This window comes from Thermomyces dupontii (genome assembly GCF_041956625.1).
Source record: "Thermomyces dupontii strain NRRL 2155 unplaced genomic scaffold VTN31scaffold_3, whole genome shotgun sequence".
In the NCBI taxonomy this organism is placed as follows: domain Eukaryota; kingdom Fungi; phylum Ascomycota; class Eurotiomycetes; order Eurotiales; family Trichocomaceae; genus Thermomyces; species Thermomyces dupontii.
In genome coordinates, this window is record NW_027192309.1 from 528,514 (window position 1) to 541,732 (window position 13,219).

At 57.9% G+C, this 13,219-nt stretch overlaps 5 protein-coding genes across 5 annotated transcripts; 3 read left to right on the forward strand and 2 right to left on the reverse strand.

Moving 5' to 3' along the window:
- Window positions 1-957: 957 nt before the first annotated feature.
- VTN31DRAFT_3638 (uncharacterized protein) lies at window positions 958-2,874 on the forward strand (the record flags this gene model as incomplete). The annotated part of the gene is made up of 5 exons (XM_069403939.1): window positions 958-1,105; window positions 1,172-1,610; window positions 1,676-2,045; window positions 2,099-2,285; window positions 2,339-2,874. The coding sequence occupies 5 exons, from the start codon at window positions 958-960 to the stop codon at window positions 2,872-2,874; spliced, it is 1,680 nt and encodes a 559-aa protein (XP_069260963.1).
- A 775-nt stretch (window positions 2,875-3,649) lies between these two features.
- On the forward strand, window positions 3,650-5,150 carry VTN31DRAFT_3639 (uncharacterized protein; the record flags this gene model as incomplete). The annotated part of the gene is made up of 2 exons (XM_069403940.1): window positions 3,650-3,766; window positions 3,837-5,150. The coding sequence occupies 2 exons, from the start codon at window positions 3,650-3,652 to the stop codon at window positions 5,148-5,150; spliced, it is 1,431 nt and encodes a 476-aa protein (XP_069260964.1).
- A 612-nt stretch (window positions 5,151-5,762) lies between these two features.
- On the forward strand, window positions 5,763-9,405 carry VTN31DRAFT_3640 (uncharacterized protein; the record flags this gene model as incomplete). Its single annotated transcript, XM_069403942.1, has 5 exons — window positions 5,763-5,960; window positions 6,032-7,429; window positions 7,479-7,515; window positions 7,568-9,322; window positions 9,377-9,405. The coding sequence occupies 5 exons, from the start codon at window positions 5,763-5,765 to the stop codon at window positions 9,403-9,405; spliced, it is 3,417 nt and encodes a 1,138-aa protein (XP_069260965.1).
- Window positions 9,406-9,572: 167 nt separating this feature from the next.
- On the reverse strand, window positions 9,573-10,523 carry VTN31DRAFT_3641 (uncharacterized protein; the record flags this gene model as incomplete). Its single annotated transcript, XM_069403943.1, has 1 exon — window positions 9,573-10,523. The coding sequence occupies one exon, from the start codon at window positions 10,521-10,523 to the stop codon at window positions 9,573-9,575; it is 951 nt and encodes a 316-aa protein (XP_069260966.1).
- Window positions 10,524-10,741: 218 nt separating this feature from the next.
- Window positions 10,742-13,178, reverse strand: VTN31DRAFT_3642 (uncharacterized protein; the record flags this gene model as incomplete). Its single annotated transcript, XM_069403944.1, has 3 exons — window positions 10,742-11,184; window positions 11,239-12,886; window positions 12,945-13,178. The coding sequence occupies 3 exons, from the start codon at window positions 13,176-13,178 to the stop codon at window positions 10,742-10,744; spliced, it is 2,325 nt and encodes a 774-aa protein (XP_069260967.1).
- Window positions 13,179-13,219: the final 41 nt, after the last annotated feature.

Sequence of the window (13,219 nt, forward strand, 5' to 3'; positions counted from 1 at the left end):
GCCCTACCACCTGTTGCACTCGTCACTGCATCCTCTCCGCCTTGGTTGTTGGTCTCTTCACGATATTCTCGTATCTTCGTCTTTCCATCTTTTCCACTTTTTTTTTTTTTTTTCTTATCTTTTTCCACCACTGGCCTTGGCTCTGCCATCCCATTCCCCATCTCCCCAACAGCTTCTCGCATCCCGTCCGGCTTCATCAAAACATTCTCATCTGATTTCTCTCTGCATTCTCTCCCCTTACGGGGTGGTCGTCGAGCATCTTGGCGATTCCCGGTCAACGTTGAATCGCTCCTCCCCACCAACACTCTCCGCTGCTCGCTGGATTTTCTATCCCCGCCCGAGCCTGCACTGCGCTCGAGACGCTGTGAGTCACAGGTTTGTAGCCTTTTATGTGTTTTTCCGCATCGGTCGGCCGGCGATGGTTGGTGCGAGGGCTGGCCATCTGTTCCAGCGCCGATCAGTTTTTTCTTTTTTCTTTTTCTGGCCCCCTGATTCATTCAGTTTCTGACCATCCCATCTTCTCCAGGTCTGCCCGGGGATTATCCCGTGAATTCATCTCGTAGCGCGTTGCTATCAGACGCATACAGTACTTGATGGTGCTCTGTCTACCGTGAGGTGGTGAATTTAGCACGGCTTCATCGCTGCACCATCTGCCAGGGCACACCTCATCAAATTTTTTCTTGATTTTCTGCATTTTCTAATTTTCTTTCGTTTTGTTCTCTGATCAAGACTGCTCTGCTGCTTGTTGGCGTCATTCTCGCTGGAACGTCGACGCGTCCCAGCACCCGCCACTGCAAACTCCGCAGTCTCCTGTCGCGCCTCTTTTTTTTCTCCACCAAAACCCGAACTTGCAGAGACTAGCCCAACACTGCTCCCCTTCCACTCCTAACCAGCGCGAATTGACTCTCTTCCATCTTCCGGGCTTCTCTGCTGGTTCTAGGGAGCTCATTGACCATCATGGCCGAAGAGTCGCAAGCCGCCCCTGCGGTCGCCCCCGACACTGGCGATTCCCGCGCGGACCCGAAGCCCGAAGAACCCTCGACTGAGCAGCCCGCCGCGGCCAACGATGCCGACAAGGCCGCCGACAGCGAGACAAAACCAGAAGGTACGTCCCGACGCGATGCATTCCCTTGCGTTGTCCCTTTGACTGACCCGGCGCTCCCCAATCCAGAGAGCACTCCCGCCGAGCAGGCCGAGTCGACACCCGCCGAGGAAGCTGATAAGACAGGGGACGGCGAGGAAGAGCAGGCGCCCGATGCCGCCGATGAGTCGGCCGCAGCGCCCGAGGCTGGCGCGGCCAACGGGACGCCCGCTCCGAAGTCGAAGTCGAAGCGCAAGTCGACCGGCGGTGGGTCGAGGAAACAGAGTCGCAAGCACCGCAACCTACATCTTGACGCCAAGCCGGGCGAATACTACCTGGCGCGCCTGAAGAGTTTCCCGCCGTGGCCTGCCATCATCTGCGACGAGGAGATGCTCCCTCAGAGCTTGCTGAGCACGCGTCCCGTCACCACCAAGCAGGCTGATGGCACGTACAAGGAGCCCTACGCAGATGGAGGGAAGCGGGTGTACGACCGGACCTTCCCCGTCATGTTCTTGGAGACCAACGAATTGTGAGTATCTTTTTTGATTCTATGGAGAATGGAAAACTACGTAGGATGGGGCTAATTAGCGACAGTGCGTGGATGCCCAACACCGACCTGACTCCCCTGGATCCTGAGCAGTGCAAGAACATTCCAGAGAAGGGCAAGCAGAAGCAGCTGATCGCCGCATACAAGATCGCAGCAGAGAACCACGACCTGCAGTACTTCAAGAACCTTTTGGCTGAGCACCAGCGTGCCGTGCAGCAAGAGGCCGAAGAGCGTGAAGCCGCAGCGGCGCGCAAGGCTGCGCAAAAGGCGGAGAAGGAAGCCAGAGCGGAGAAAAAGAAGAAGCGCAAGAGCGCGGCCGACATCGACGTGGAAATGGCCGAGGCGGAGGAGGAGGACAAGAAGTCCAAGTCGAAGAAGCGCAAGAAGGAGGTGGAGAGTGATGCTGAAGAAGAGAAGGTAATCCATACATCTTTAGTTCGATTAACGATGATCGTGACTGACCATCCCAGCCGCCAAAGACTCCCAAGACAACACAGAAGCTCAAGTTGACCACGCCCAAGGAGCCTCCGGCGTCAGAGAAATCCAAGGCGAGCGCTAAGAAGAAGGGCGGTAAGAAGGAAGCCGCTCGGGAATCTCCGGAGGAGACTCCTAAGCCAGTCGATCCGGAGGAAGCCAGAGCCCGGAGGGAAAAGGAGAGTAAGTGCTAGCACCCCTCGGACTGGGTAGAGGTCATCTCTGACCGTTTCCAGTTCTTTTCATCCGGCACAAACTGCAGAAAGGCTTCATCTCCCGCGACTCGGCGCCCAAAGAAGAGGAGATGGACGCCATGGCGCGATTCATCGCCCGGCTGGAGGGCTACGAGAATCTGGAGGTGTCGATCATCCGGTCGACCAAGATCAGCAAGGTTCTCAAGGCCATCATCCGGTTGAACACGATCCCGCGTGACGAGGAGTTCAACATCCGGCGTCGGGCGATGGACATTCTGGCCAAGTGGAAGAACCTCCTGGACTCGGACGTAGCGGCGGCGGAAGCGAAGGAGGCGACGCCGCAGGCCAACGGGGTCCACAAGGAGGGCGGCGAAGGCGAAGAAGAAAAGGAAAAAGCGGAGGCGGATGAAAAGGAAAAGGAAGGGGAAGAGGACAAGGAAAAGACTCCGGCGGAGAACAAGACAGAGCCCCAGGCCAAGGAGACCGAGCGTGAGGAGCCCATGCCGGATGCTGCGCCCGCCGAGGACCAGAAGGAGGTCAAGGAAGCTGAAGCCGGAGCGTCCGAGGCGGCAGCATAAAGAGCTTTTTATCATTATCATTATTCTAGGTTGAGTCGGGATTAAATCTATGGGAATTACTGCCTTGAACGGATGGGTGTCGTGCTTGAGATTCTCGATCTTGCGGATATTTTCAGGTTGTACGGATCTTGCGCTGTGTTTTTTTCTTGCTGCTGCGAAAAGGTGAACGAAAAAAGGATCAAGTTGTCGTTCGGGATGGAATCTCGTTCCTTGTTTTCTCCTAATCGTGATTTTTTGTACATTTAACCAATTGTTTTTGTGTTACCAGTGGTTTTTCAGGCCCAGGCTGTGATTGTGCGGTTTGGATCGAGACTGTCAGTTAGGTCGGTGGTTAATTCATTTTCTTGATAACCTCATTCGAGTCCTTGAGAGTACTCCGTATGCACTCTCTGCAGGTTTGATCTGTGTCCTCATAGCTCGTGAGAGGAGTTATTGAGAGATATACTTCGAGGCTGAACATCGTCTGATTGGTCCACAGGATTTAGTGTTATCCTCAGGTTATTCCATCGTGGCCTGTCCAAGATGGTTGCTCCAGCATCATGAGGACATATACACACGTCCACGGAATCATTCAGATTTGACCAGGCGGCTTTTTTATCCCTGCGAGTCTCCGCTTCAGCCTTCGGGATATGCACGCCATGGGCTGAGCGAAGATTTCCGTTCTTATTCGCCGCAGTTTGTACTACTAGTTCCTCGCACGGGGAGAAGACAAGCAGTGAACACAACACGGACCGATTCCCTATTGATTGAGAGGAAGATCGTTCGATATTACCTAATGCGGATCCCGCCGCTGCTGCTCGCGCTGTTGGCCGCGCCGCCCAGCGAGCTACTACTGGCGCAGGCGACGAAACGGCCGTTCAGTATCAATGATGATGTGTTGGCTTATCCGCAGGTGCGTTACGTCGGGATTCTTTGGTGGTTGTTCTCCAGGATGATCGGCTGATTCGAAGTGATGTTGGTAGTTTGACGTGGTCTTTCCGGAAGAGTATATCCTTGCGTCGGACGCGGATGCGCGAATACAAGCCCAGCAGGAGCGAGTGAAGAAGGGGAAGGGGAGCCGGGATTTGGCTCAGTCCGGGACCTCGCAGCAGAAACCCCTAGACGCGGGGAAAGAAGGAGGTACGGATGGCAAGGAGGAGTTCATCTACGAGGACATGATCCTCGATGGCCAGCGCTATCTTTGCAAGATTCCCCGAGTCGAAGACGAGGAGGTGGACCGCAAGTCCAATGGCACGGACTCCGCCCGCTGGACCGAAGACGAGAACGAGATTGCGCGCGCGACGGACCGTGGGCTGCAGCTGCTGCAGGAGATGGAAGGGACCTGCATGTACTACGTGTCCGGGTGGTGGTCGTACTCGTTCTGCTACAACCGGCAGGTGAAGCAGTTCCACGCGCTTCCGCCGGGACCCGGGGTGCCGAGCTATCCGCCGGTGGAGGATCACCGGTCGATGTCATTCATCCTGGGCAAGTTCCCGTCGCGGCATGATGGCGACCACGACGGCGACAAGGAGACGGCGACCAGGAATGGCCCTGCGACGGAGTTGCAGACCAAGGGTGAGACGCGGTATCTAGTGCAGCGGCTTGGCGGGGGCACTACGTGCGATCTGACGGGCCAGGAGCGCAAGATCGAGGTGCAATTCCACTGCAACCCCCAGTCCACGGATCGGATCGGCTGGATCAAGGAACTGTCCATTTGTTCGTACCTAATGATCATCTACACGCCGCGCCTATGCAACGACGTGGCGTTCCAGCAGCCGCCGCCGGAGCACGTGCGCGAGATTGAATGCCGCGAGGTGCACCCGGACGGCATCGGCCAGAACCGTAGACAAGATGATCCCTTGGTGGAAACGCCCCTCGATTCGCCGCCCCTGGTGGACTCGAGCGGCCAATCGCGCCCCGTTTATGTGGGCGACGTCGAGGTCGGCGCAATGCGACTCGTCGGCGCAGACGGCCGGCAGATCGAAAAGGGCCGCGTGGCGCGTGCAGGCGACGACTTTGTCGAGATCGTTGCAAAGCGTGAGGGCGGCGAGGTGTCCCGGCTCTCGCAGGCGGAGCTGGACCGGCTCGGGCTCGACGCCCGCGAGGTCGAGGAGTTCAAGAAGCAGCTGGACGAGTTCACCAACGGCAAAGACTGGAAGCTGGGGGTGGTCGAGACAAATGGGGAGCGTGGGTTCCGGGCGATTGTCGATGCGGATGAGGCAGAGACTCTGGAATCCGCTGAGCACACGCAGGGGAATGAGGACGACGAGGAGCAAGAGTTCAAGGATGAACTGTGAGTATGGGAGTCCACTTTCGTACTATGGGTTATTCTGGATTATGAGTTACGGTATAGGACAAGTTATTTTGTGATATTTTTTTCTGTATATTTAGAATTCTGGCATACAGCATCATTCACAGAGTACTGTAGGTAGCGTCCGGTTCGGTATGATGTATGGCAACTCGCAAGAGCTGTTCAGTTGTTTGAAAGTTCCCAATCGCCAAAGCAAACCGTATTTCTAATGCTCAGCTCCAGATTGATCCATTACGAAGTGGGAGCTTGGGTTTGCGTTGGTGCATTGGGCGCTGCCGCCTGAGCCTCTTCCGTCAATTCTCTCTTTTCTCTATATTTTCCACTCGGGCATCTCTCGTCACTTCACATTCCTTTCGGATGAAAGAAAGAACCGTTGTTTGTACTATTTACTGATCTCCAAACACGGACAGAAGATCCAGCCTGCCAAGGACTCCGCACCCCGAACCCGCTCGGACTCCCGCCCAACTCTCCAGCTCCCCTGTTTCGTCTCCCTATCAGTCTGTTTCTTTCTTCGTTTTTCTCTTTGATTTGATTTCTCGGTCATTTGATCCGTCGCTGACTGCTCGCTAACTGCCCTCCGTCCGAGGGTCGACTCACCATGGGTTTCGTCGGCGTCTACACCGCGGTCTACGACTATCAGCCGCAGGCCGACGGCGAGCTCGAGATCCGGGAGGGCGACCTGCTATATATTCTCGAAAAGAGCACCGAAGATGACTGGTGGAAGGCGAAGAAGAAGGCCGACAGCGCCGAGGAGGAGGAGCCCGTCGGATTAGTCCCGAACAACTACATCCAGGAGGTGAGTACTCCCCTCATCCTCAAAGGCGTACTTGGCGACCGGATGATCGCTAAACTTCCCTGAACCTCCAGGCCCAACCCATCAATACGGCAAAGGCTCTCTACGACTACACGCGACAAACCGACGAGGAAGTCTCCTTCTCCGAAGATGCAGAGATGGTCGTCTACGATACATCCGATCCCGACTGGACCTTGGTCGGGGTCAATTCGGACTTTGGGTTCGCGCCCTCAAACTATATCGAGCTATTAGGGAAGACACCGGAATCCACGACGACCCCGGCACCAACGGCGCCGACGACAACGGCAGCCACGACGGCAACGACAACCTCAACGACAGTAGCAGCAGAGTCAGAACAGACCCAGTCCCCCGCGGCGCAAGCCCCGCCGGAACCCACGCCGCCAGCGCTCCCGGAACGGCCCATGCAGAGTGAACCGGAGGAGCAGCATCCATCGGAACCCTCCTCATCCGCGGCAGTACAGAGCCCGACTGCCGCCGCAATCGCTGGCATCCTACACAAGCAGCATGGGTCGGTTTCGTCGCATGGTACCGCGCGTCCGGTGCCGCCGCCGCCTACGACTGAAGAGGAGGACGAAGGCCCCAAGCCGGCTCTACCACGCCGCCCGCCGTCGCAGCCGGACGACTCCCCAGAGACGCGGCCGGAGCCGCCACCGAAGCCATCCCCACCCCGCATAGCCCATCCGGAGCCCCCGCAGCTGCAGCGTACGAGAGAAGCCGACGGTGGAATTCATGAGTCGCCGCCGTACAACCGTGCCGGCTATCGGGGCGATCACTCGCCGGCTTCCCCGTCCGGTTATCGGATTTACAATATTAGCGAGATGATTTCGGTTTTGGGGAAGCGGAAGAAGATGCCGACAACTCTGGGTATCAATGTTGCGACGGGTACAATATTCATCTGGCCCGATGGGTCGGGCGACAGCGGATACCAGGAGTGGACGGCCGACAAATTGGCGCATTACTCGATCGAAGGCAAGCACGTGTTTTTAGAATTGGTGAAGCCCAGCAAGAGCATTGATTTCCATGCCGGCGCCAAGGACACGGCGCATGAAATTGTTTCGGCGCTGGGTGAGATTGCGGGCGCATACAAGGCGGAAGGCTTGCGGGAAGTCATCGCGGCCGGACGTGGTGGCAAGGTGCAGAAGAGGGGCCAGATCCTATATGACTTTGTGGCACAGAGCGACGACGAGGTCACTGTGACGGTCGGCGACGAGGTGATTATCCTGGACAGCAGCAAGTCGGAGGACTGGTGGATGGTGCGGCGGCTGAAGAACGGCCGCGAGGGCGTGGTGCCCAGCAGTTATGTCGAGATCACAGGAATCATTGACCAGCCCGAGTCGATGAAGGGTGTCAACGCGGGCCGGTCGCATGTGGAACAGAACCGCCTGGAAGAGGAGCGGTTGGCCCGGGAGGCGGCGAGGAAGTCCCGCACGGATCTAGTGGATAGCTCGCAGGTACGTCTAATTCTTCTAGTATATGTAGACCAGGAGTAACCATGCGCAGCAACATAAGCGCGAAAGGTCGGACAAGAACAGATCAAGTAGGGATCCTCATTCCGTTCCATCACGGGGGGCATTGCTGACGATTAGTAGAACCGAATCCGGCCAAGACGAGGAATTGGACGGACCGAACAGGCACATTCACGGTGGAGGCGGAGTTCCTCGGCCTGCATGACGGCAAAATCCATCTGCACAAGATGAATGGCGTCAAGATCGCTGTGCCGACATCCAAGATGTCCGTGGAGGATCTGGAGTACGTGGAGCGGCTCACCGGGGTGTCGCTGGACGAGGACAAGCCGCTGTCGGACATTCGGCGCCGGAGCATGCAAGCCAAGGAGAAGGAGCGGGAACGAGATAGAGACAAGGACAAGGAGGCCAAGGTTGGAGCGCAGAAGAAGGAGCCCGAGTACGATTGGTTCGATTTCTTCCTCAAGGCGGGCGTCGGCCCGCACCAGTGCGAACGGTATGCGCAGAACTTCATCAGGGATTCCATGGACGAGTTTGTGCTGCCAGACATTACGCCCGATACTCTGCGGACACTGGGTTTGAAGGAAGGCGATATTCTCCGGGTAATGCGGCATTTGGACAACATGTTCGGCCGGACAGGGAACAAGGCACGCGGGCGAAACGTCAGCTTTGGTGGAGAGGAGGTCATTGGCGACGGGGAATCGGGTCGGGGGCTGTTCTCAGGTCCCGGTGGTGTGTTGCGGAATAACACCGGCCGGAGTCGGCCAACGCCCTCGGTGCAGACCAGCGATGTGGTTGATCCAAAGGCGTTTGAGTCAAAGGACAAGCAGCCGGAGAAGAAACCGGACGAGAAGCCAGACAAGCCGCCAACGACGGACAAGCCCGTGCCCAAGGTGTTTGAGGATGATGCTTGGGAGGTGAAACGGCCAGCGACAACGACGGCTCCGGAGACGACCTCAGCGTCAACTTCGGCGCCGGCGTCGACAGCAGCCACGACTGAGCCGGCCAAGACGTTGACGGGCGCGATGGCAGATCTGTCGCTTCTTCAGCCGCCGTTGACACCGACGCCGGCAACGTCGGCGCCAGCTCAAGCAAGCACTGCGGCAGCGACTACGGCAGCTACCACGGCAGCGGCGCCTGCTCCGGCCCCGGTCCAGCAGCCGCAACCCACCGGCGCAAACCCGAGCTTCTTTGCGCAGTTGGGACCGCTGAACCCGCAGCAAACGGCACGCCAGTGGCCGGCGCCGCCGCAGAACGTCACCCAGAGCACGCTCTTGCCCCCGCCGCCGCAACGACCGCTGTCAGCACCGCAGGACTCGCAGCCGAGCCAGTTTGCGCCTCCACCGCTGCAACCGCAGCTGACGGGGATGCCGACGAACGCTCCAGCTCTGGCACCGCCGGGCCAGAGCCTGAGCGAGCTGAACACGCAGCGGTTCCAGCAAACGCAGGCACAATTCCTGCAGCCGCAGCCGACGGGTTTGCAGCCGCAACCGACAGGCTTCATGCCGCAGCCGACAGGGTTGCAGCCTCAGCCTACCGGATTCGGACAACCGCAGCCGCAGCTGCAAATGCAGCCGCCTCAGCAGCAGTTTATGCCGTCGCTGGCACCGCAGCCGACAGGATTTGGTGGTTTCTCTGCTGCGCCGCCGCAGCAACCGATGGCCACGGGAATCAACAGTCGCTTACCTCCACCGCTGCAGCCGCAGCCGACGGGCATCAATGGAACGACCAGCAGCGGTACACTGAGCCCGCCGCCGGCCACCGCGCCACTGCAGCCGCAGAAGACGGGTCCACCGCCTCCGGTGCGGTTTGGTGTGAAGCAGGAGCCGAGGAAGCTGACCCCGCAGCCGACAGGACTGCGGGCGAATCTAGCGCAAGCGAGTAAGTCCATCCCTTTTGAATGTACTTTTGAGAATGGAACGCTGATTTGTTTAGCACCGTCGAATCCCTTTGGTTTCTCATGACGAAATTGATCGTAAGGTACCTAGTCATTACATTACGGGTCTGTTTGCAGCGTTGGAATTTGCAGCTTTGCTTTGTTTGCTTCCCTTCTTTTTTTTGCGTTTGCGTGCAATATGTACATATGAATAGAATCGAACAGTATATACAAAATTCATCTCTCAATTAGAACTCAGTAGGCCATCCTCTTCCCAATTTCACTCCTCCACCCCCTGGCCCTCTCAAACCCATTCGACGCGGTCTGAAAATCGAGCAAGGCCTGATAGATCTCCTCCTCGGTGGAGCACACGAAGGGACCGTACTGCACAACGGGCTGATCAAGAGGCTGGCCCGCGAGGAGGACGAACCGTGCCGTCTTGTCCTTTGCCGTGGCATAGATGTGGTCACCCTCGGTCTTGAACACGACGGTATGATACTCCGGGACGAGCCCTTGATCACCGCTCTCATCATCCTCGACGTTGCTCTGGGTGAAAGACACCTTGCCTTCGAGGATATACGCAATCACCGTCCAACCCACCGGTACGGGCTGCCGGAGTGTTCCTCCGGGACGAACCGTCACGTCCAGGAACCACATGGGGGTCAACGTAAACACCTCCTTGCTGGCATCCTCTGGGAACCGAACCCCTTGCGACTCCCCCGAGACCACTTTGACCGTGACTTTCCCATCATCCTGCCGAACCTCCGGGATGGTATCACCACGGAGATCCCGATACCGCGGCTCGCATTTTTTCAACTCCCTCGGCAGGTCGAGCCACAGCTGTAGCCCCGTTGTCTCGGCCACGTCCCCTTCTTCGACACCTTCCGGGATATGGGGCATCTCCGCATGCATCACCCCTTTGCCCGCGGTCATGAACTGCAGATCCCCCGGTTTGATCGTGCCGCGATGACCCGCGAAATCCTCATGGTCGACGCCCGCGCCGGAGAGGAGATAGGTGACGGTTTCTTGGCCGCGGTGTGGATGATCGGGGAAGCCCGCGCCGGGACGGATGGTGAAGTGGTCCATCATCAGGAACGGGGAGAGGTTCCGAAGACGCGGGGTGCCGATGCTGCGGCGGACGGTGGCACCGACGCCTTCGGATTGGGATTTGGCGAGGACGGTGCGAAGGACAGCGCGGGGATGCATTGTTATTGTATTCTTTTTTTTTTTGCTCAATTGATGTCTTTTGAATGAATTCCTGGAGGGAGTCTACATTTCGACAGCTTATATATATTTTTTCCGCTGGGGATTTTGTAGTATCGGTTATACTTTGGGTTATGATTACCGGATGATTATCAAGAACAACGGCTTGATTAGTAATTCCGAGGAAGATCAAAAATACAGTAGATGGAATCTCCGAGTCATCACTTTGCAAAATGCAAGTCATAGTTCAACCACTTGCGCGCCTTGACGCCCGCCACGTCCAGGGGACTACCGTACGTCAGCGGTGCGTAGTGGAGGAACCCGTACACCACCGCCGCTAGGATTACCCCTGTCGTCACCCACATCACCGTCAACGATTTGCGGCCGAGACGCTCTTTGGCCGTGATGAAACGGTCGGGACGTTTCGTCTTGGTCTTGCCCGCTGGGTCGTCTGTGATTGTTGACGGAGGTTGTACCGGATCAACGTTGCAGAGCAGTTCAACCACTGCCGCCGCGACTAGCGTCGACGCTAGGTGCGCCGGGAGGTAGTGGTGAAGGAACCGCTGGCGGCCCATCAGCCAGAACGGAAAGTAGTGCGCTGCCCAGCAGACAAACAGGAATCCAGTGCTGTTGTACAGCCGGCTGCGCGCGCCGGGTCCCCAGACTTTTTAAACTCCATGTCAGTAAAATCCCCGAACCAGACGGAGGATTGACCTACTCTCTTCTACCGCATCAATCCCTCGACGCAACGCCAGCTGGTCCGCACCAATGATACCCACAAACACGGCCAGCAGACTGCTGGCCAGCCACCACCCAACCGGATTGCCCAAGAAGTAGATCTGCTCGCGCGTCTCGCTCTTGGTCCAGAAGCTCACGCCGCGCAGCAAGAACGGCCACTGGAACGGCTCGCTCATGTACGGGTGCTCGCCCGTCAGCGCGCTGTTGTGGAAGAACATGGCCCGCTGCAGCTCCGCCCACTTGCGCAGGAACGGCAGGCGCGACACTTTGCGTTCCTTCTTCTGCCGTCGCGGGCTGTCCGCCGGCAGCGACGGAATGTCGTCCACATACCACAGGTTGCTCGTCTTGTCCAAATGCTTGTTGCCGTTGACCTCCGCCTGGCCGAACGCCCAGTCCGGCAGCGGCGTCTTGTGCGTCCACATGGCCACCCGCGTCGGCACGTGGATCAGCTTGAACAGGCTGGCCTTGCTCCGGAACGTCGTCTGGCCGGGCTTGCCCTTCTCGATCCGGATCTCAAACAGCGTGTCGTTGTGGCGCTTGCCGTTCGCCAGCTCGTGCGATACCGTCGTAAACTCCTCGTTCGTTGGGTACAGCGGCGACGCCACGTCGTGCGTCAGCAGGATCGTGTCCGTGCCAAGATGCCGCAGCTGCACCACGTCTCCGTGCTTCACTGGGTGGCCCTCCCGGTCATCCTCCGGGAACGGCACTCGCGGTAGAATCTGCCAGTAGTTGTTGGTGTCGTTGTACGGATACCCCGTGACCTGCTGACCCTGGCTGGAGATACGGCCGTCATCGTACCGTAGCGGGTAGCGCTCCGGATGGCTATGCAGATACACCTTGGTATCCTTGTGCTGGATAGTAATCGTATCGTAGTAGTGAATGTCTAATGCCGCGGCTGTCAATGGGTTCTCCTCGAGCGTCGCTTGGAACTCGGGTGTCATAAAGTCGTCGCCGGAGCCGGACTTGGTCAGCACGCTGAAATGCACCTGGAACCAAAACAGGAAAATGAAGAACGGAACAAGAATCAAGCACAGCGCCCGCGCCGCGAAATGATACCCAAACTGTAGCAGCGTCAGTGGCCCCCGCGGCCGGCGTACATCTAGCAGATTCCATAGATCCACCAGCACCGCGCAGCCAATGGTCAGGAACGTGAAGATGCCGACGTACTTGGTGGAGATGACGCAGCTGAGGCTGATGCCTGTCAGCAGCAGCCACTTCCACCACTTGCGCGAGAACTCGCGGTAGCGCAGCTTGTAGAACCGCACGTAGCATAGCACGCTGGCGGCCATGCTGAGCACGAGGCAGGCATCGAGCAGGATTAGTCGGTCCTCGCCGACATGCGCATTATCAAACACCATCAAGCCCGAAGCGAGCACACAGGCGGGCAGCGAGTAGCCCGATTCCCACATGATCAGGAACACGACAGGCACGGTCAGCGCGCCGAGCGTGGCCGGCAGCGCCCGGTACGCGATGTAGGGGACCTGATGGTCGATGTACGAGTCCCCGATGTTGTCAAACGTAAAGCTGCCATCGTAGCCCACGAACCAGCCGACCAGCGCAAACAACAGCTTTCCAAACGGCGGATGCACATCGAAAAAGTATGTGCGGCGGAGGTAGTACGACGCAAACTACTCCCCATCAGCCCTTCCATTTCTCTCCTCTCCTGGAAAGGAGGTTGTTTCTGACCTTGCCAAAATGCACCTCATCAAAGACCACCTCGCTCGGATGGTTGATGCGCCAGAACCGCGTCACAAAGGCCAACACCGTCATAATCGCCAGACCAACATAGTAGTCCCATTCCGAGGGTGGTGTGGTGCTTGGCTTGCGGTCCGGGGCGGACGGGGCCGACGACGGCGCGGGCTCGGCATTGTCACCCCTCGCGGCGCCCCTCTTGCGGAGCGTTGAGCTGGGCGAGGACATTGCGGAAGACGAAGTCAAGCTTCAATTGAAAAAGGACGGAA